The sequence below is a fragment of the Alligator mississippiensis genome, chromosome 2, assembly GCF_030867095.1.
Source record: "Alligator mississippiensis isolate rAllMis1 chromosome 2, rAllMis1, whole genome shotgun sequence".
Taxonomy (NCBI): domain Eukaryota; kingdom Metazoa; phylum Chordata; order Crocodylia; family Alligatoridae; genus Alligator; species Alligator mississippiensis.
In genome coordinates, this window is record NC_081825.1 from 167,752,390 (window position 1) to 167,774,462 (window position 22,073).

At 42.2% G+C, this 22,073-nt stretch overlaps 1 protein-coding gene across 2 annotated transcripts in view; it reads right to left on the reverse strand.

Annotated features, from left to right (window-relative positions):
* Window positions 1–597: 597 nt before the first annotated feature.
* Window positions 598–22,073, reverse strand: part of SLC4A4 (solute carrier family 4 member 4) — a 320,050-nt gene continuing 298,574 nt past the window's right edge. For both annotated transcript variants that reach the window (XM_019493526.2, XM_014607383.3), the window contains exons 20-26: window positions 20,402–20,474; window positions 13,645–13,713; window positions 11,663–11,836; window positions 8,442–8,603; window positions 4,135–4,231; window positions 1,199–1,278; window positions 598–686 (exon numbers count right to left, since the gene is read on the reverse strand). In XM_019493526.2, the coding sequence (XP_019349071.1) occupies window positions 1,235–1,278; window positions 4,135–4,231; window positions 8,442–8,603; window positions 11,663–11,836; window positions 13,645–13,713; window positions 20,402–20,474 (619 nt within the window). In that variant the 3' untranslated portion in view covers window positions 598–686; window positions 1,199–1,234. The remainder of the gene's footprint in view (window positions 687–1,198; window positions 1,279–4,134; window positions 4,232–8,441; window positions 8,604–11,662; window positions 11,837–13,644; window positions 13,714–20,401; window positions 20,475–22,073) is intronic.

Consider the following 22,073-nt stretch of genomic DNA (forward strand, 5'->3'; position numbering starts at 1 on the left):
GTCCATTAAAGTGTTAAAAAAAAGTTGCATAGGAAAGGGACATTTCAAAACACATGCTACAATGATGGCAATAGTACATCTGTTCCGATAGTGAAGTACCTTTTAAGTTTTCCTTCTCTTGATACTACAAATATAGGCTTTAAGAACAAGTTAGTGTAGCAGCACTTTCCAGTAATTTACAGCTGTGTAGTAAAGACATTGAATTAGCCTGGAGGTCAGTTTTGTTCTGCTAGACAGAAAAAAATAAAATAAAAACACTGATTCACAACTAAAATAGTGTCAGTTCCTCTGACATTTAAGAAAGGTATTATAATATATCCGTAAATAATTCTGCCCTCTGCTTAAGAAATGACAGAGATGTGCACACATGTCTGAGTGACAGAGAAGGCAAAAATTAAGTGTTGGTCAGAGTGGAAAAGTGGATGGAGCTGAAATAAAGATACTCAGCAGAGAGAGGGACAGGCAGAGGCAGAGGTGCCGCTGTGTGTCAGGTTTACCAATGCAGGAGGGATGCAGAGAGCATTCTTATATTTGGCTACTGACAAAAGAAATTCGGTAGAAGTTTAACAAACAAAACAAATTACAAAGTAGTTTCTGTTCCCTTGCTCCTCCAGAAATAACCATTGTCTTCAGGCTCAAGTTCTATTCTAATTTGAGGCACAACTTTCACTGGAGTATGTGGAGAGCTAAATGCAGAAACAAAAACAAAAAAACCAGAAGTTATAAAAACACATACAAAATTTCTACGTCCTCATTAGCCCACAGTAGCTGATGCTTTTAAAATGCTCTCTCTCCCAACTCCTTTAGACAATACCACTTCTGAGTTGTTAGTGCGTGTAGGTATCTCTATAAGCTTATATCAGAATAAAGGTCTCTACAACAGGACTAGTATTCAAGCCTCATTCAACTCATGCAAGTGTAAAGCAAAATTCAGGAATATGCAGTCATGCACATACTAAACAGGAATATAGCAAATACCCCAAATGCCCAGTGGTGATAGGTACCTAAAGTCTGTGGGACCTATTACTAACACACAAAGTCTAATTTAATGGCTTGCTTGAAGGCCTGCTGAAATCAGCAGAAAAAGTACCACTGAGTTCAGCTGGCTGTGGATCAAGTCCTAAGACCACACTAAACACACGAGACATCCCATTTATGCACACCATGTGCATAAATAACAGGCTGTGTAACCACTTACCTTGGCATAGTGTGTGACTGAAGAAAAGGAATTTTTTCAGCACGACGTATGGCGCTCAAGGAATGTTGGTGATTTTTCTCCTGTTTGAGGAGGGGTAAAGAGTCTCATGTCAGAGCATGCAACTTTTGTGACATTACCCAGCACAACTCCCATTTGTCTAGAAAGCCACAAGAACCCGACCATTGTTTATACCAATGGTTTCCTTCCATATGAATTTCAGACACCAAATTAAAGTATTAAATTCATGTCTACTCAATTAGTTAAAACTAGTTTCTCTGTTACCAACAGGATACAAAAGACTGCATCCAGAAAATAGGCCTCCATGAACGCAAACATGTAACTGAGTATGCAAAAGTTGGCGCTTAGGCAGCTAACATTCTGACAAACCAAATCTAGCATGAAAATGTCTGGACTCTATTATAATCTAGTGATCTGATCAAAGGATTAGGGATTGGGGCCAACAAATTCTAATCCTTGAAACAGAGACTCCTCCTTTGCTTCAAGCATATCATCTCATACCCTCCCTATCTCCTTTCTGTTCAGTGCATACCTTCTGTCTATCTCCTTATCTACCCTCAATTCCTCTCTTGCATGTCCAAGGGCCTTATAGGATGGTAGATGGCTTGTTGCCATGTGCTTCTTTCTCCTTTACTGCCCCATGGTGATGAAAAGTAAATTGTATTAATAATAATCAGTAATGTAACTGAGCGGGGGTGACTGGGGCAGCAGCAGCCCCAGTTGAAAGAAACCTGAGAAGTGTAGATGCCTTTTTACATTTTGATTTAAAAATAGTGGGAATCCATTCCACAGGCCAACTGCATAAAAGATTAATTAGATATTTATAAAACACTTTGAACAAGAAAAAAAATAGCACAAGCGCTGAGGATGATCAGTGCTATACTTTGGTTTCTAAAATATAGCCTGTCTAAGGATGGTACCACAATGTCAATAGATTCCAACTCCTCTTTCAAGTACCAGGTACCTGAAAATGTTTTTTGTTTTTGGGGTGTTTTTTTTTAATTTTTGCCTTGCCTCTAAATAAAAAGATCCATTTTCATTAAAAAAAATTCCCTAAATATATTTACTCAAAGACCATTATCTTAAGTTTTAATGATTCATCACCACATGATCAAAACACATTCCATTATACAGATTTGTTATGATGGTATCAGCAGGCAACATGATATGGCATCAAGCTTGAGAGAGATTATATTGTTTTTATATGAACAGATACTGCATCTGGGGTTGAAGTGGGATTTTTAGGCTAAACTTCATAATAAAAATAACCTGAGATAATTCTGTGCTGCTCGATTTCTTGGTGATCTTTCTAATAACAAGACAGGACAGGAACTAGACAGATCTTATATCTGTTTTATAATAACACGTCCAAGTAAAAATTCCTTTTACCTGTCATAAGAGCACCACTCAAATTCAACTGGAAAAAACTCCTCTATTTTTCATCATTTAAGATATTTATTTATTTATTGGATGTTAGGCCATTTGTACAGTGAAACAAAAATCATATACTTCAATTATCCCCTATTGTGATCACAACACATGAATTTGAATTTCTAGCACTGAGGGCAAAATATTTACATTCAATTTTGAAAGATCCCTGGAGCCTTTTCTTTCCTTTTTGGGGAGTGGTTGGGGTTGGGGAGGGATGGGGAAGAGAGCAAATTAAATGAGATTTTCTATACATTGTCTGTTTTTGTTTTCTGTTAGTTAAAGCACACACAATTAATGGGTAATATTTTCAAAAACACATAAGTCCCTTTGAAAGCCAGTGGCACTTCAACTCCCAAAATGTTTGTTGCCAGCCTCTCAACAGTTGTGTTAATACAACCAATTACACTGGTCCGGTCCAATTCCATTATCACAATACAGAGTGTGTCCATATTTCTTTAGTTTCAAAATGTGGCACCCTGTTCTCCGGTATGCTCAACTCTTTCTGTAGTCTCAATGGAGCCTGCTGGAGAGGAGTGAGTTCAGACTGCCAGAGCAGGTAAGTGTGTGAGTAACAGTTCAGTTTTCACTGGGACAATCCCATTTTAAACAATGCTTCCAGGTGTCTGGCTGAAAATGGGAGAAAAGCATTCATTTGACAAAACTGATAGGATGCTCAGGACAGATGTTTAAAATGGAACTGTCCAGCAAAATTGAGCTGTATGGTAACCCTAATGCCAAGGCCCATTCATCTCATGGCCCCACAGGCTTCCTGTAGTTTTCAAAAATCCAGCACAAATAATACGAGATCTCAAAACAATTAATCTGTGATTCTACAAGTATCAAACAGGTTAGGACAACAGAAGATAGAGATGGATATGAATAAAGGTTAAAATGGAAAAAAAATATTATGGATAAATAGAAATATGGAAAGAGTCACAACAGATGAACATAAAAATTAATCACCTAGGAAGGCAAATATGTTAATATGACATGGCTGAAATGACCATCACCTTGTCAATTCAATGAAGATCTATGACACCATATCTTTTTAAGTACTGGTTTGTTTGATTGTTTGTTTTTGCAACTGTTTGCAAACCTAAGGAAACAAACAATAACAGACAGTGGTGCTGTTTCTACATGCTGCATGCAGTCCACAGCACTAATGACGAGGAGAGAAGTAGATAATAGAGTTAACAAAAAAGATGGTAACAACCAGAAATGGTCTGAATGACTCGAAGGGTTAGAGAAAGAGCAAATGTGAGAGAACTGTTAGCAGCTGGTTATAGGCAGTCAAGCTGGAGGCATGAGCAACATAAAAGAATAAAAGAACAAAAAAAAAAATCTCATTCATAAACTTGGAGCCCAGAAATTAAAAGAAAGAAAAACGCATAAGACAGGTTTAAAAGAAGTCATTGACTAGACTTTCTTCTCCTTTCGGCGGTGCAAGTCAGACTCAAGCAGGCATGCAAGAGGTTAGTTCTACTCACTGTCGGAAGGTTTGCTATCACTTAGGAAAGGTTCCTGTTCCATGATGTCCATTGGAATTTTAATACTTGGGACTTTTTCTGAGTAGGGGCAGTCAGACTGTGAAAGAAATGTGTAAAACATCTTAGAACATTTCCACTGCTGGCCTTCTCTCCTTCTTTCTCTCATTTCCCCCCACAAATTAAACATCCTTCACACAGCCTCTGGAGAGGCCAGGAAGGGAAAAAAGACCATCCACCTTAGTTATTTCCATGAGCTTGCCTACACCTATCACATCATGCTTCCTCTTGCTGCAAAAGTAAAACAGGTTAAGAAATATAAGCAGTCTCTAGCTTTATCTATACCTCCTCAACATCTCCCTACATTATATCGCTCTGCCCTGTATCCAGCTCCAAACTGAATGGAAAATACAGGTAATAGAATTTGATGAAACCATTTAGATTGGGGGGGTTCAACCTTTTTTAAAGAGTGTACCCCTTCTGGTGGCAGTGGCTGGACACGGCGCTCAGGGGATGGCAGTGGCTGGACGTGGAGCCAGGGGGGCTTGAATGTGGTGGTGGCACAGGGTAATGGATGGTGGCTGGCATGTACAAACTCTATACACTGCTATAATTGAGATGACAGATTACGAAAAACAGTCCCACAGCATCCCAGTAGCTGGACCAATTTATCTCCTTGCAGTCTCAACTAGAAAGTTAGTAAAAGTAATTAATTTCCTCAGCTCCTAGCACCCTTGAAGAATCTGTATGATCCTAATGCAGGCAAGAAAAACAAAGAATTGTCAAGAAGCCTTTTGAGGCATTTCAGTGCAAGGAAAACCTGCCAGTGTTTTATCATGGGGTCCAATAAGTTTTCAGCCCAAGGACTTTCCAGGCTTTGTCTCAGACTATGAGGAGGTGATAAACACCAGGTCCAATGAATATGCATATCAGCAGCAAGATAAAATGGAGGACTGGAGAATCTATTCACTTTGCCTACCATTCAGGAAAACATTTAAAACATATGTTTATGTCCTACTGACATGTTTCCAAGTTAAAAGCTTTGACTAAAAACTCCTCCCCAAAGACAGTGATTCCAGTAGTTAGCAAATAAATTATGTGGTATATTGCCAGAAATGCTTAGACTTCTTTTGTGGAAAGGCTCAGACATTTGGATGATGAAATGGTATGGCATTCTACTTGTGACATGACAAAGCCTGGGAAGGAAGATCTTGTACACAGGTATGGGAGTATATCCCAGAAGAAACATTTAAAATATCTGAGTCCTTGTGCTAAATTCAATGGCCTAACATATTTAAAAATGACTACTGACTCCTGAGCACCCAAAAATGTAGACACCAAATTGAGAAATTCTTAGGGAACTGGATTTTCAGAATATTCTGAGCTTCTCAAGACTCTGTAAATGTAGGAACTGTGACAGGGTGCTTAGCTTGTCTGTCACTTTAAGAAGGGAAGACGCTGCATAAGAAGCAGACTGCAGGTGTGGCAGGGGCCAATTAGAGAGACACCTGACCAGAAGGGGACTGGACTTGAAGCATAAAAGCCCAGGGCCTGAGCTGGTCAGGCAATATAGCCCTAAGGGCCATGGAGAGAGGAGCTCCTGGCAATAAGGCTGCAGCAGGGCTCTTGGGTAACATCTGAGCTGGGGTACGCAGCTCTGGAGGTTTCTGGGTGGGACTAAGGGGTGGAAGAGGTCCCAATCGGCCTGTAAATGGAGAGGCCTGGGAGCAAGGCATGGTGAGCCCATAGCCCACAGGGGACAGTAACAGGCCTGGGCCAGAGAGGCCTAAGACAGGTCTAGAGAGCCTGTGGCCTGGAGAAGGACAGGAGAGAGCAGAGAAGCAGAGAGCCAGGAAACAAGGAGGGCCAGGGTGCCCATGGTCTCAACTGGCCTAATAGCAGATCCAGGGTCTAGGGAGACTGAAGGTCAGGGACCACTGCCAAGAACCAAGGGGGTCAGAGGACCCATAGCCAAGAGAGGGGTGTACACAAGGCAAGGGAGCCCAGAGATCGGGGCCAGGGGCCCAAAACTCAGGAGGAGTGGAGATGGGAGGGTAGGATGCAGTATCCAGGAGTAGTTCACAGAGACAAAGTGCCTGGGTGGGGAGTGCAGGCTGAAATGCTGTGCTCAAGAGTAGCTGTAAGAGGTAAAGTGCCTGGGTGCAGAAAGCAAGCCTAGAAGCCACACCTGGGAGTACCCAAACTAGGCAAAGTGCCTGGGAAGGGAGGCCCAGTCACAGGGACTGAGGCCATGGCCCAAGTGGGCTGATGACAGACATGCTTGATAACACCTGCGAGGCATAGGCATGGTGTAGGGGGTGGTTGGAGCCACATTGTAAGACCTTAAAGTGAAGTAGAGCTGCCTGAATACCAACGTGGGACTGGGGATTGCTGAGGCAGCCTCCCTTTCTCAAAGCTCTAAGAACAACAAGGCATGGCAAGCAAGATGAAGTGGAGCAAGGCTGAGGAGTCAGGGCAGAGCACAGGCTGAGCAGCCACCGTGGGGATGTTGCATCCGCCCCTGGGATGATCACTTGTTACAGGCACAATAAAGAAACACTACACCTAGCTTCTCACAAGTCCCTAATTAGCACTGGAATACCAAATGGACTGTGTTCAGAGCTTAGCTGGTGTTGACCACAGGGTTTGCAGCACTCATCCTGTTTGATGCCATTTTAATTATTTATGCCTTAAAATGTCATCTTTGAACACTTGTAATTTATGCATTGTGCATAACCATTGACACTTACTCCCATGAAAGCAGGCTTATACAACCAAAAAAAAAGGGGGTGGAGGTGGGGGTGGGGGAGGGAGAGGGGAACCACAGACCATCACAATTTCCCTGAGAAAACTGTTACAAAAACACCAAGTGGTGAGAAAACACCAAAGGAAATGTTAATAGACAAGGCTGTTCAAGTTCTGTCCCCATTACTGTAAATGACATTAACTAGAAAGCTTGAAAAGATCTGCAGGAGAATTGTAAGCACTTTGCTCCCAGCCATTTCTATAATCATTGATACTTAGAAATAAATCAGTTTCCTGTTCAACATGCAAAACACACCTAGCTGCAACAAAGTACCTGGAATGAGCTGGAATGCCAGGAGCATCGCTAGTGAGTTCCAAGTGGCAGACTGGCCTGAAACCCTCTAAATATGGAGACTTCAGCAGCTCTGAAATCAGCCTCCTTGGCTGACTGGTAAGAGGAGAGTAGCATCTTATCAGTCTCCAGGACCCTTAAGGATAGGGCACAACCTGTGTCATTTTTTCACCCAAGGAGCAAAGATGGTAGCAACCCCGCTTCAGGGGAGCTTGCCTCCTTTCCCATTCAAAGGGGGAAAAAGCAGTTATACAAGCCACAACTCACTGCATCATTATCTTGAGGTGGCTGAAGCTCTGCTGACCATCTATCATGGTTATAGATAGCCCAGATTGAAAAAGCCAACCATCCAAGTGAGTAACACATTTTTAGACATAAAAATGATGCACATCAGTAATACAGTTTACTACACTAATTTAACAGTAGTGTGACCTCCAAGTAAGCCTGGATAGCAGAATGCTTTAAAGGCACAAGGATGCTATTTTGTTTAAGAGCATATGGAATAAAAAAAATAATTAAAATACTCTAAGGCACGTGTCAGGTCAGGTCGCTGCATTTAATAACTACATTAGCAGCTATATTTCATTATTTTAATGCACACCACACCCTGAGATAAGAGTAAATTACACTGCAGATAGGCACTTATCCTTTCTCAGTTTTTAAGCCAGGATTACCAACAGCAAACAAAATACCTTGCAAAATGTGACTAAACAAGTCACCTTTTTGCCTTTAAAAAATCAAATCAAATCAAATCCCAGAACATGGCAAATAGCCATGTTATTACCACCGGCAACAGAAATGCTTATGCTGAAAACATATATCCTAAAGGGTAAAATAAAATGGAGACAGGAATACAAGATAGTTAAAGTGTAAACACAATAGGATGGTAAGCAATGGTCAATTAGAAGACATAACTTGTCAATAGACACAGGAGTCTCATACACAGGGGGAAGGTGAGACTTCATTCTTGGAAATTAAACTGCACCCCAGTTGTGGCTGGTGACATCTGGAAAAGCAACACTGGCAAGGAAAAGTTTGCTCAAGACAGGACTAACCTGGCTATAGCTTGGGAAAGAACATGTTAGGTCTAATCTAAAGCCAGCTGGACAGTAATTCCCCTAAGGAGCCTGACAGACAGGGAGGAGTACAACTACAGTTCCCTGGTGTTAACTAGCAAGAGGGCATTCATTTGTAGTTGCAGAGAGCTCCTTACATCATCATTGTCACTGTCCAGACTGCCCTTCTTCTTCTTTTTCTTCTTCTCATCCTCTCTCTTTTTCTTGTCCTTTTCTGGAATGATGTCATCAAGGAAACTGAGGTCATGCTGGGAAAAGAGGTAGTCCATGGCTTTTCTCACTGCAACAAGTGCCAGGATCTGATAGGATAGAAATTTAGTATTCCTTTATTTAAGGTTACCATTTCCTGCCCCCTTTCACTTACTTATATTGTGACCTTTAATCAGGCACATAGCCTTACCCTGTGCATTCAATTTGATAACATTCTTAACCCAAATACCTCATATCTGGCTGTAAATTAACATGCCTGGAATCTGATTAGCTACAGGTATAACTCATGTCAGATTAGCTCCTTGCGTTGGAAGCTGAGTTGGACTCCATCTTTTTAAGTCCTATGTCACCACGAGTCAGTATAAACAACAGAAACAATATACAGGCATACAGACTAATCTGCCACAGCTACTGTATAACAAGATACTATATTATTTACCATCTACTGCTGGGAACTGAGGGAAACAGTGAACAAAGGAAACTGAAGAAACAAGCATTTTTTGTTCTGCTCTTGGGGATTTGTTTAGTTTTGGGTGGAGGGCTCTATACATTCAAGTCCTAAGATGCTATTTGAATGGTTTCCTTTGAATTTTTCTCAGCATCCCTAGATCTAAAAGGTAGTACAAGCTGGCAAAAAAACATACATACTGTGCTGAGTTAAGATTTGTGCAAAACTCAAAGGGCTTTGTTCCTAAAGGCATTGGCAGGTTGCTTTATTTCTCTTTTGAACTCCATGAATTTCTAATCCAAATTTAGCGTACAGCTAAATGTTGCTTGGGTTTGATGTCTTACTTATAGTAAAGAATAAACAAGCACTAATGTGACATCAGTTGCAGAGAAACAGGCAGGCTTGTGCTAAAACACTTTAACTTCCCTAGATATTCTGGGCACTTATACATGTGATGGAGCTCTGCTCCGACATGTGCTAATTACCATGTGTCAGAGCAGACTCAATTAATCGAGTCTGCTGGTGGGGCATGCCAATTAGCATGCTCCAGCACCCTCTGCATCACATGTATTCAGTGTCCCCGTGTTTCAAAATGGCAGCAGAGGTGCTTTACCTAAAACTTGTTGAACAAACTTCACCATAAGTGTCACCATACACTTGTTCTAATGTGCATTCATTTAGTACCTCATACTGGAGCTATTAAATTTAATGTGCATTAGGAAAAGTGCTTTAATGTATGTGTAGATGTGCCCACTGTGAGACAAATTATTTCTGTATTAAACATGTTCTGTTTAAAAGTAAACAGAGGATTTCTCTACTTGCATTCTTGTACATTAGCACCATCAAATGAAGTTATGAGGCTAAATCTGGCCCAGTTGCTCCCATTTAACTCCACTGATGTCAATGGAATTACACAGATGTAATAAACTGGCCTAAAAGTACAGAATGTTAAGAATTCTGTTTATTGTGCATAGGAAGAAACAGGAAGCAAAACAGCCTGCCTTGGATGCAACGGCAAACAGGAGAAAAATAACTGTAGTCCCTCAGGGCCAGACTCTATTCCATCTACTAGGAGGCTAAACAGACTTAGACACCTAAGTGCCAGCTTATACCATTCTGCTCAAGCCCCTGGAAATCCAGTAATGCATCTCTTTTTATAGCATGTTGTCATCTTAACATTAAAACTAAGTCACAAAAAAGCAGCAAGGAGGAGGATGACCCACCCACCTTCTGTACTAACCATTTCTCAGTGACTCAAGCAAGATAGTATAGGATCCCACTTAAGTGCCAAATCTGTGGAACAGAATTAAGCCTAAGTATGCAGCTGCAGCTTTTAAGTAGGATCTGCTTGTTTTTAAGACACACTAGATTTTCTCACTGTTATCGTTCTTGCTCCTTCTAATTTCATTTGTATTCAAAGTAAATGTGTTACTTTATTTTTTTTTATCTGTTTCTTCTCCCTCCCTTTCTTAAACAATACATTTCATACCTGCAACTAGACTTGTTCTTTAACAAAACCTGAAACCAGTTGAGTTTGGTCCGGGATTTATTCTAAAAGTTTCAGCTTTAGCTTAGCTGAAATTTGGCCCATCTTCAAGTTGGAGGCCACAGTCTATACAGTCCAAATAAACAGTGGAACTGTATGTAGCATTGTTCCAGGCACTCAAAATTTGGACTGAAACTTTCACTTTGAAACCCAGAATTCTGTTTACGCCAACCATAAAGTAAAGAATTAGAAAATGACTTGATCTGTGCCATTTTGTTTTGGATCTGACTTCTCCTAAGATTCATGTGTTCATGCAGGTTTGAGGATGTTCTTGAGCCTTGGATCCTGCTTCCAAATGTGTCTGAACTTCCCCCAAAAGTATGGAATCATGGGAATTCCAATAATCATCCAGCTGTGTCTATGGTGTGACCACTGTTAAACTCATCACTGAGAATAATTACTGTGTATTTGTCTCTTTACTATGCATAAAAACTACGTAATAGTTTGAATAAAGCCATATACCTTTGCACAGCATGGTCTGTTGGGTGAACAGTTCAACCTTTGACATCTTAAAGTGAATCTATTATGCGCTATTTAAAGAACACACACCACCCTAACGATACAATGAAAATATGAAACATTAACTTTTATGACACAAAAGTTTCAAGAGGAGAAGTTTCTAGTTAAAGATTCTTTATTTAATCAAGTAACTTTCTCATTTTTTCTCTCACTCTGTCACATAAGTGAGCACAAGTCTGCCTTCAAATACTTTTGCTTTTGTTGTGGTTTGGGCTTTTTAATAGCAATGAAGCAGTTTACTGTACCATGTTTCATGTGGACTAGAAAGGAAAAGCAATACACCTTTTACTTGTTCAGTTTTCTTAGGAGGAGCTCATGGAAAGCATGACCTTGGCAGCAAATAGGGTCAAAACGAATTGCAGTTTCCTGGAAAAGATTAACTTTACAGGCTCATTTTCCACAAGAGTATTTAGAAGGCTGCCATGGCCAGTAAGAGCAGAGGAGATGGGAGGCATTCACTACGTAGTCTCTATCAGTGAAATGGGTGGCATTTCATGAGTTCTATGCTAGGGTCTCTCAGCAGGGAGACAGCAGGACTTGCTTTGTGGGGTTTGAATGAAGGGGAAGGTTACAATAAGGAAAGGGAGGTTGAGGTAGGAGAAAAATACAACCAGATATAGGAGAGCCCCACCTACCATGACTGGGAATATGATAGCAGCCACAGTTGACTTGAGTATCCACAGGAGAGCCAGACAGACCACCTGCAGGAACGTAAATAGGTGGACCCGGCGCAAAGGGACATGACGCAGGTAGATAAAGTCAGGCTGATGTTTCAGAGGCATCAGAAGCAGCTTGAGACGGTCCATGAACTTGACAGAAGAAAAAAACAAGGAAATGTTAAATGGTACATTACCCTGAACAGCTGATGCACAATAGCCAAGTGGCTGATGGACTGTCAGATCGGGATTTATGAACCAGTGATACAAAAACAAACAAACAAAAAAACCAAAACCAGCCAACCAAACTGGTAGACATGCATTAGCTTGAACAGACTTTCGTTGTTTTCTGCTAAACAAGCTATATTTTTAAAACTTTGGAACAAAAATTAGACACCAAAAACCTAAATAGAAGTCACCTGATGTTCTGGAAGTGCTGAGGTGGTGAACCCCCACCCCAACCCCACATGGATTCAATAGTAGTTGTGGGTGCTGGACACTTCTCAGAGTCAGGCCAATTACTTTGAGGTCTGCAGCTATTAATTTTGTAGCCCAACTTCAGGCACCCATGTTCATCAATATATAAAATGAGAAGCTAGAGGCAGATTCCATAAAAGGTGTGAATGGATGCGATGTGACTGTCTTGATTTCAAAAGGAGCCTCACTCATTTCCAGAAAATGAGAATTTAGCTGTTTTAAGGAAGGAATGCCAGAAAACTGAGTAAAGACAACTGTCCTGATGATTCATAGCTTTCTAGTGTACCCCACTGAAATGAGCTCCTAAGACTCATGAACACTAAAAGACACTGTTTAAAGATAACACCTTTTCCAAATAATTGGCATAAAAATAAAGAGAAGTTACCAATAATGAACTAAACTGAAAAGCTAATCAGCAAGACAGCTCCACAGACAACACTTCAGTTGAAGATGTTTTTCCTTTGCTCAAATGTCCTGGAATAGTCAAAAAGGACATCCTATGGCCCTCAGACCACCTGGACTGGAGCACTTGAGAAACTCCATTCAGCAGAACCAGATGAAGATGAATGTTACATTTGGCATGCTATTCCTTGGCAGAATCCTAGGCTTTTGCTCACTTTTGGCTGATGCTGAAACCAGATTATTCTCAGTCTTGTTCAGAAAGTTTGTTAGAACCTAAGGTGCCACTTTCCTTGCCCTGCCTTCTGCCTAACTTTAGTTTAACACTGCTAACTACCTCTCTCAATCTAGCAAGCAAAAGCTAGGGTCATTTCAAGGAACGAAATAAATTCTTATGGCATTCCCAGAACTCACAGTCCCTTCCGAATAAAACACTGCTAAGTACTAAAGAAGGGTACAATTAACATGGTGTCAGAAAGTACCAGAAACACTTCCAGCCTCCTGATGTCAATTACAGCCTGAACTGTGAGAAAGGCCCCTTTACTGTTATTTCCTTGGTGACAAAGAAAGAGACCTTGGCTTTGCTCAGTTCATGAATAGCAATGTTAACACTGCCTCACACTGAAGAATAACAGCACCACAATAAATCACATTAACTTGACTTTTTTCAGTTTAAAGCAGCTGGCCTAATTAAAGGCCCACATATCTCAGAAGCACACTTGCACCTTAAGTGAGCACGCACTGTTCTCAGCACCGGTGTGTCCATAAGGAAGGGGCTGTAAATGGTTTGATTCACACTGATAACACCACTTACAAAGATCATGACTGCTTCTGGTGGCACCCACCATGGCTTAGAAGGTCAGAATTGTGCTAGCTTCCAGATGAGATAATTATTTAAAATCTCACTCTCATGACATTTGCTAAACTTGATGGGAATGTTTGAAATGAAAACTGAGGTGAAGGAGAAGGGAAAGGGCAGGTAGCTATAACAAGAGCAATTGTTAATGATTACCCTTCAGTGACAAGGTCCTTCAGAGAATCTAGTCTTAACTATCAAAGGGGCCTTGATTGCTATGAGAACTTACCTGCACTCCATTGAGAGAAGCAACGCCCATGTACAGGAACACCCCATAGAGCACAGGCATGGGAATAAACTAGGGGAAGCAAAAAAAAAAAAAAAAAGAATGGAAAAACAGAATAAATAACTGGACACCTGGAGCTAATTCACAGAGTAATGCAACTCATACCCTATGCTAACTTGGAATTTCTCAGCTATTTGAACACTGCAAAGTAATGGAAACCAACAACCTTGACTCAGTCATTCTCAGTCATTTAATGAATGGGGTGTGCATTAGTAGTGTTAAAAATAAACAGGGCAAAGAATGAACGAGCCTAGTTCTTTCCCATCTGAACAATTACAACGTGAAAATCTGTCCAACAGACAAAGGAAGTGAAGCCTTCCAGCTTTTCAAGTCAAAATAAACTAAGTAACTATGGGCAGGAAAAGGTGCTTTGGTAAGGTTCAAAGGTTCCTTATTTAAGACTAGAAGCAGATAAAGTGCTGTGGCATTTCCAGCCTCTAGAAGTCTTGGAAGACTAATTCTCATGAGTTCCAAACCAGAGATCAGATAATTGCACAAACTGAACTTCTACTTCCTCTTGCAAGCTTTAATTTATAACTTGTGACACCCTAATGATTGAAAGCTACAGCCTGTGCTTTAAGAAGCTAGCTACCTGAGGAAATCACCAGCTTTCTGCTCTCCTCAGTATTACATCAACCCTCTCCAACCCCATCTGTTAAATGCCTATCCCAGATACTTGGATCGGGACTGCCCTCTCTAATGCAAGGGCTTCAAAGCACTTTAAAAGTTTTTAATGATTGAGACTCCGTCACAGTCACAGTGCATGTTAGATGACCATTTCTCTCTCGCTCTCACACACACACACACACTGCACCTAAGCCCCCCTAGCATGGAACATGGGGGTTGTTGCAAAGCAACAGATGGCAGCACATGGTAATTTACATGCAGTTAAAAATATCTGGCATGCCAGCCTTGGACAAAAAGCCTTTGTCAACAGCAGGACAACTGTGTAGTTTGCCAAAAGCAAGAGAGCTCCCCAGCTGAGCAGCAGAGTTGTGTATAATAAACATGATGTGATGGTAATAGAAATTTCTGAGTACAGTTCAAATTTGGGATTTGCTTTAAATCCTTAATGTAATTTAATTGGCCCCCAGCATAAATGAGTGAGTGATTACTGCATCAGTCACCCTGTGGTGAGAAAAGCAACTAGTGCAATGACCAGCAACCACCACTGAATGGCAGGCACAGCACATTCAATGTCCTTTTGAGAGTAGAGTCAGGGCGTTTCTGTTTCCATTGTACAACTTAAGGAGTCCAATAGAATGGCAATAATTTACCTTTTTGCTGTAATGCCCATTACATTATTAATGATTTACTAACTTATTAACACAATAGCATACAAAATCCCCTTGAGACCCTCATACCACATGCATTTAGCTTTAATCGCACAAACAGTTGCAATGAAGTCAAATAGATTACTCATATGCCTAAAGTTAAGCATGTGCTTAAGTCCTTGCAGGATCAAGGCTTTAATGAGTCTGTGATCCCCATGTCTTAGCTGAGTCTCATTCTCCCATCGCTTTCTATCAGCTTGTTGGCTGTAAATTAATCTTTCACAGTAGCATCAATTGTGACACTAGCTTTGCTAAATGTGATTTGCTGGCGTTCAGTATTAAAACTTGATTGATTTTCCTGCTGGCCACTTCTGACAGCCTTCTGATGTGAGGACTGTACTAGGAAAAAAGGTCACTCTACATCAGTGGTCACCAACCCAGGGATAGCAATCAACCAGTCGATCCCAGAGCCCCTTTAGGTCAATCCTGGGCTGGGGGGACAGCTGGGCGCGTGCACATGCACACACCCACGACCCCAGCAGGTCAATCTATGGGGGAGGGAAAGGGTGGGACCCAGATCAAGGCCCCCGCAGTGAGGGACTGACCTGCGGCTCATCCAGGAACAGTGGAAGGTAAGTAGGGCCCCAGCCACACTGGGTGGTGGGAGGACTGGAACTCCAGGGGGGCTCCTCCAGGGGCACGGGGGGCTCCATCCCCTTCTCTGTGGGGGCAGCAGTGGAGGCAACAGAGGGGGCTGCTGCTGTGCCTTGAGCCCCGCTGCAGCTGGCCACATGCAGCTTAGCTCAGTAGCAGGGACTCGTGTGGTATCGGGCCCTGGTCCGGCCAGGTCTAGGACTCTCCGCTGCTCAGGGGTGCGTGGGGGAGGCTTCTGCCACTGGACACAGCCCAGCGGTGGGCCCGGGGTCCACGCCCCTCCACCTGTGCTCCTGGATGAAGCGGCTTCACCTGTGGGCTGCCTGCTGCCCCTGGAGCACAGGGGAGGACGGGACACAGGCCTTCACAGCACAAGTAGGGGGCAGTGGTCCAACACCATGCTCCTTTGGCTGCCAGACAGACATAGCTCAGCCCAGTGGTGGCAGAGAACTGGGCTCAGGCCCCAGCCTTAGCCCGCTCTGGGACTCTCCACCCCCCTGGGGTTCATGGGTGGGGGGTTCCCACCACTGGGTGCAGCCCGACAGAGGCCTCGGGCACCCATACCACTCCCCAGATGTGCTCCAGGCCCAGCAGCCAGCCTGCAGCAGCAGCCGCCTCATTCCGGAGCAAAGGGGAGCAAGGCATGGGCCTCTGGAGCACGGGGGAGGGCACAGGCCCTGAAGCCTTTGCTGGGTTGCACCCAGTGGCGGAAGTCCCCCCCCACAATGGCGGAGAGTCTCAGACTGGGCCGGGCTGGGTTCTGACCCCAGTTCCCTGCTGCCACTGGGCTGGGGGTGGGGTGGGGTGGGGTGGGGTGGGGGCAGGGCAAGGGGCAGGCGGGAAGGCACAGTAGATCCTGGGGTGCCCCTTACTTCCAAGAAGTAATCTTCACCATAAAAAGGTTGAAGACCACTGCTCTACATTGTTTGCATAGCTGCAATGTCCAAGGGTTTCATGCCGACTCCCTTGATCTGACGAATAGAACAAGACAACATATCTTGACACAAGTAGGGAAGGCTTGGGGGATTTTTAGTTTGATTTTAGGTATGCTCTGAAGTTTTTCTACAATTTTTACTTCCTTTCTTATAAGAAAAGTATACCAAGTGTCATTTCACTGATTTAAACTATTTAAACATGTAAATCATGCATAAATAAAATCTCGATACGCTATCATGCTTTCCTTAAAGCAGTGGAGAAGGAATCGTGCAGTACTTAAGTTCTGGAAGATATTGCTCTGGCAATGTATTTGCTGGCAAAGGAAGAGGTTGCTGTCTGAAAAACCTTAAACAAACATGCTACTGGCCAACACAAGGAAAACATGCATAATAGGAAGCTTTTTGGCACTCTTTTAGCCAGATCTAAGCTATTTCAATGGAAATCTGCCTTAATCAAATGAAAGGCAAAACAAACATCCACACAGAAGGAGTTCTATTTTTTGACTGTTTTATTGTATTGGGGCTTTTTTATTTTCAGTTTGCTGGTAGCACTGTCAAGTGTACATGTTTTGTAACTCATTCTCAAGGCAGTTCTTACAACACTACTACCTATCCCCGAGGTTTGTTAATGATCCTCAAACACTCCCAAGATGACTCTTATGTGGGCTAACATGGGAGATATGCCAATCTACCCCACACCCCCTGCAATGAAACTTTATTCCATATCCATGCTTCAAGGAAGTGTGTAAAATAATTAAATGAACAGAGAAATTTCTGCTTAGAAATCATAATGCACTATGGGGAGGGGAATGGGTTTGTGTAAAGAGAGGTCACATACCATCAACCACATGATTAAAATTAGGCTGGGAATTCATGACACAAATGAAAAATTAAGTAAGACCCAGTCACAAAGAACCAGAAGGAAAAAATTACAATTTTTAAAACCAGCTCAAATCTAGAATTCTAGGAAAGTTTTGATATTTTTTAAAACTACTTCTCTTCACCAGCAAGGCACTCAGCAACACTGACCTTTTCTCAGCCTTGCTGTTGTCTGTTCCCCCCACTCTCTACTGTCCTGTCCAGAGTCACTTCTATACTTTCTCTTTTTGTTGCTTTTCCTCACTTGTGCCTTTCTGTAACCCTGTTCTCCTGCTGGGAACAGGCTTCTGATTTGCATCAACCTTTCATTTGCCTCCTCCACATGTTCAAAAAACACTAACTGTGCACCCAACATGAGCAGTCCACTGGGTCTACACCAGTCTCTGTAGCCAACAGCACACAAGGCAATGTCATGGCTAGCATCACACCCACCTGTTTTTGACTCCCCATAACCAGGTACTCATTTACAGTTGGGCTGATTAGGGGATGGCCTTTGGTGCAAGTCCATAGCAAGACTTGAACTTACTCCTCTGGAACCACTGCAAAGCATCTTTACCATTTTTTCATCATACCCCCCTGTGTACTACATCTGCTGCCACTGTTTCTTTACAGTAACGCATGTTACTGTGGTAAACAGTCCTTGGTTGTACTCCTAGACTGTAAATCCTATGGTCTAGGAATTGTTTGGCATAGTTCTCCTGTTGCACAACATAGTCTACATCTACAGTACTCAATAAACAAATCAGTAGAACAGTCTATATGTGAATAAATGTTCCTGCACCATCTATGTAGAACCAGTTTCCCTAGCAGTGTTTCATAATTTAATGATGCTTTAAGGGCAACTTAATTGCATGTAGTTGAATGTAAATAACGTTAGGCCAAAGAAAAAAGGCAAATGGAAGAAGCTTTAAAGAAAATCCTCAGCAATAAATCTAACCAGAATTAACAGAAAGAACCAGGAGATTACGATATCACACTTCTATTGTACTGTTCCTTTTACAGACACATACTTTGCATGCTGCTCAGCTGCACAGCATTTCTGAGGGTCAGAACTTTGTTTGTTTCCAAAGGAGTCAGCCCAAAATCAAGAAATTCAGTTATTATATGGTTCTGCACAAATCATGGTAGGTTCGATGGACCTTGCCCTGCTCAGGTTTATGCCATGACAGCTGGATCTTAGCAGATGAAATGCTAGCCCCCTGGCAAAACTCTCATTGAGTAACTCCATTAGCTGAAGTCAGCACGTATTCTATGCATTGCTAGTAATTCTTAATATTCTCCCTCATCTAAGTCATATTTATCCCATGTGCACAAACACAGACTGGGGGAAGGGTGACAAATACAGATTTCCTACATGTAGGTATTGCTGAAAGTTAATTGCCATGAATAACCTTCCACGGATACCTACATGCAATTGGAATTCCCATAGAACTGGACTCCCCATTATCAGGAGGACATATATTTGCCAGAAGAGATAAAAGATTTGCCATAACCTCTCTATGCTCCTTGATTTCAGGGAACATGACCTTTGCAGATTCCCTTCTATACACACAGACCCCCCCCCCCCCCCCACACACACACACACAGCCATCCACCCACCCACCTACCAGAAACATTTCTACTTTTGCATCTCGCAGCCTTCTCAGAGACTTCATACAGAGAAGTCATTCTTGCTGCTACATGGTTCCCCCTACCTGGAACTCTCTCCCACTCCACAGATTAAAGGCAGTCAACACTACAAGGCTGCCATTCCCAAAGCTCCCTTTGGATCAAGATGCAAGGATACTAAGGGGGCAGACAGAAATGTAGCTCCCCATTGTAACTCAGAACGCTTTGCAAAAAGCGATCTAAGTTTCAAGGACCACCAGGACCAAACAGAATTTCTCTGTTGGTTCCAGGAGGGAGGGGAATCTAGCTGCTGGCTTCAAGCCTCCAGCCAGTTTCTTTTAGCAACAGCCCCTCCTCACTTCCAGTCTATCAGCTGTTTTCAGAATAGGAAGGAGGAAAGGGAGCAGAGGACGCACATTCTACAGGTTCCCCAGACAGCGCTGGAGGGTGGGGTGGGTAGACTGGAGTACCCACAAGATGGCACGGGCTGAAAAACCCCCAGACCAAACCTCTTCCGCTCCCCTTCCCCCCACCCATTCTGAAAACAGTGACAGGCTGGGAGGCACCACAGACAGAAGTTACTGAAGATGCTTTGTTTTGAAACATCTTCATCTGAATGCTCATGCAATGAATGCTCATGCAATGACAGTTTGGATTACTGTGGAATCAGGCCCTTTTAAAGTGCTTTGCAGCCATGCATTTCTGTTTGGTCACAGATACAGAGTGCTTTCAGAGGCCAGATCAGGCAAAAACTATCACTTTTGTCTGTGTCCTAAGTTTCATTGATGTTGTCAGACTGCATGGAGTCACTTCAGTGATACAAAGCAGGATGTATATGATGTACACATTTACATACACACATGCATGCATATCATACATTTAAATAGACTTTTCTTGACTATACACCCACTGGATGGTCTCCACATGGCAAGTACTCTGGGCTACCAACCATGTTTCCAGAATGCTCATACAAGCTCTCCAAATGTGTTTACAATATCTTTTCCATGGGAACACACAGAAGGCAGGTGCATAAAACATAAGATGCAATACAATGATGATGCATACAAATATTTAAGACAACTCTTTTTTTGACAGAACAAAAAATCCCAACCCTGAAACTTCTTAGCAAGAATGCATCAAGCTACAAATATGTAACTTTTCCCCAAAAAGTTTATTTTTAATCTTCTGCTAAATTGTAAAACAACATCAATAATTCTCCCTAATCTCCTTTTCCATACCATTATGATGACAGTACTTTTAATAGCTTTAAAAAGTTGACCTGGTATTATATGGTTGGTAGTTTGCTTATTTGCCTGTGTCCTAAGGATAAAGAAGAGAAAAAGAACTTACCTTCAAGATGGGAGCCATAAAAACAGACACACCAGTCAGAACAAACACAATGATACCAGTTACCCTCTGTTCCCTGAAACCAAGTCAGAGAAGTTACTGAATCAGCTTCTGCTTTATTTCTAGTTTCCTTTTTTTTTTCAAGTCACAAAGAGAAAAGCCCCCCTCATTTGTAAAGATTAATTTTTGAGGCCAAATTTTATCAAAGATGAGTGGCAGTAGTATGCCAGCAAGTTCATGCATACATACATGCACATGCCAAAGAATAACCTGCACCTCTTGAAAATGCAGAGTACACACATTGGCCGAATCCAGACATGCAGGCACGTGAGGTTTGTGGCACCACAAACTGCACACCTGGCATATTAAAATGTGCCTTGTGCTGCAAATTTGCCATGTAGGGGCACAATTTGCTACTGGGAAACCCCAGTAGTAAAAAAAAACCACACCAAGAAAAAGTGCCACAATGCATCCTCCAAGAGCATGTGCCATCAGGCACGGAAGCTCGATCCTCCCAGGAGATGCTTTGGCTGCTGCCCAGTGCTGCTCCCCTCCTCTAGTTGTCCCCTGGCTCCTCCAGTACGCCAGGAGCAGCAGGGAAACAGCATCTTCTCTGAAGTGGAGCATTTTGCCCTGCACCAAACCCACGTGAAGGGGTGCATACAGCAGCAAAAAGTAGCAGCATAAATTTGTCCCCACTGTAAGTACATGCCCCAGCATGTGGGGATGCGCCCATTGGTGTGTTTCCCTCAATACCTTACTTGTGAAGACAACAGCTGCATACTTTGCACTGTTTGCACCCATCTGTGAAAATCTGGCCCCCTAATGTTGTTTAAAAACTGAGACTGATCCCTAAAGGCCATTTTTCACTTTGGTAGCTATAAAGCAAGCTCAGAGGTAGTGGCGAACCTATACAGTGTTACTGGTCAATACTGAGAAACATGTTTAAATGTTTAACATGACAAATCAATTGGCAGGCTAAATTCTGTACATATTACTGGGGCATAGGTTGTAACCGTGTTGGTCTAAGGACAGGCAGACATAGGCAGACAAGGTTCTTTGGGTCAATCTGATCTCTTTTATTAGAGCAACTATTCCATCCAGGAAGAGCACACACCAACTGCAGAAGCTTCCTCAGCTTGACGAAGGGTTTTGAAACCTGAAAGCTTGCAAAAAAAATATTTTTTTTCCAACTATTTAAGTTGGTCTAATGAAAGATATCAGATTCACCCAAAGAACCTTGTACATATTACTGGCAATTTGTGTGATAAGCAAATTGACAATAAATTGTTTCTTACTGAATTGTGCATTAGCGTCATATTTTGAATCCTAACCTTAATATTTTGTACTTCAACACTTCAGATAAATATCTTTCATTCAGGGAAGGAACCACAGATGTCTATTCTGGCCAGCATATTCAACTACGGGTAAATTCATAATCTAATTAATCTGAAAGTTTGGGAATTCAATTCATATTGAAGTACCTAAATAACTGGCCTAATTTTCACAGATGCTGAGGCTCCTACTGAAAGCACTTCAAACAACTTAATTCTGTACCTAATTACAGAGTTAATTACTTCATTAAGTTGAATTGGTTGCTCTAGACCCTACAAGTTTCTTTTTTTTTTTTTTACTGCTGTATTTGCTTGCATATGTCTATCCTAATGCCCAACTA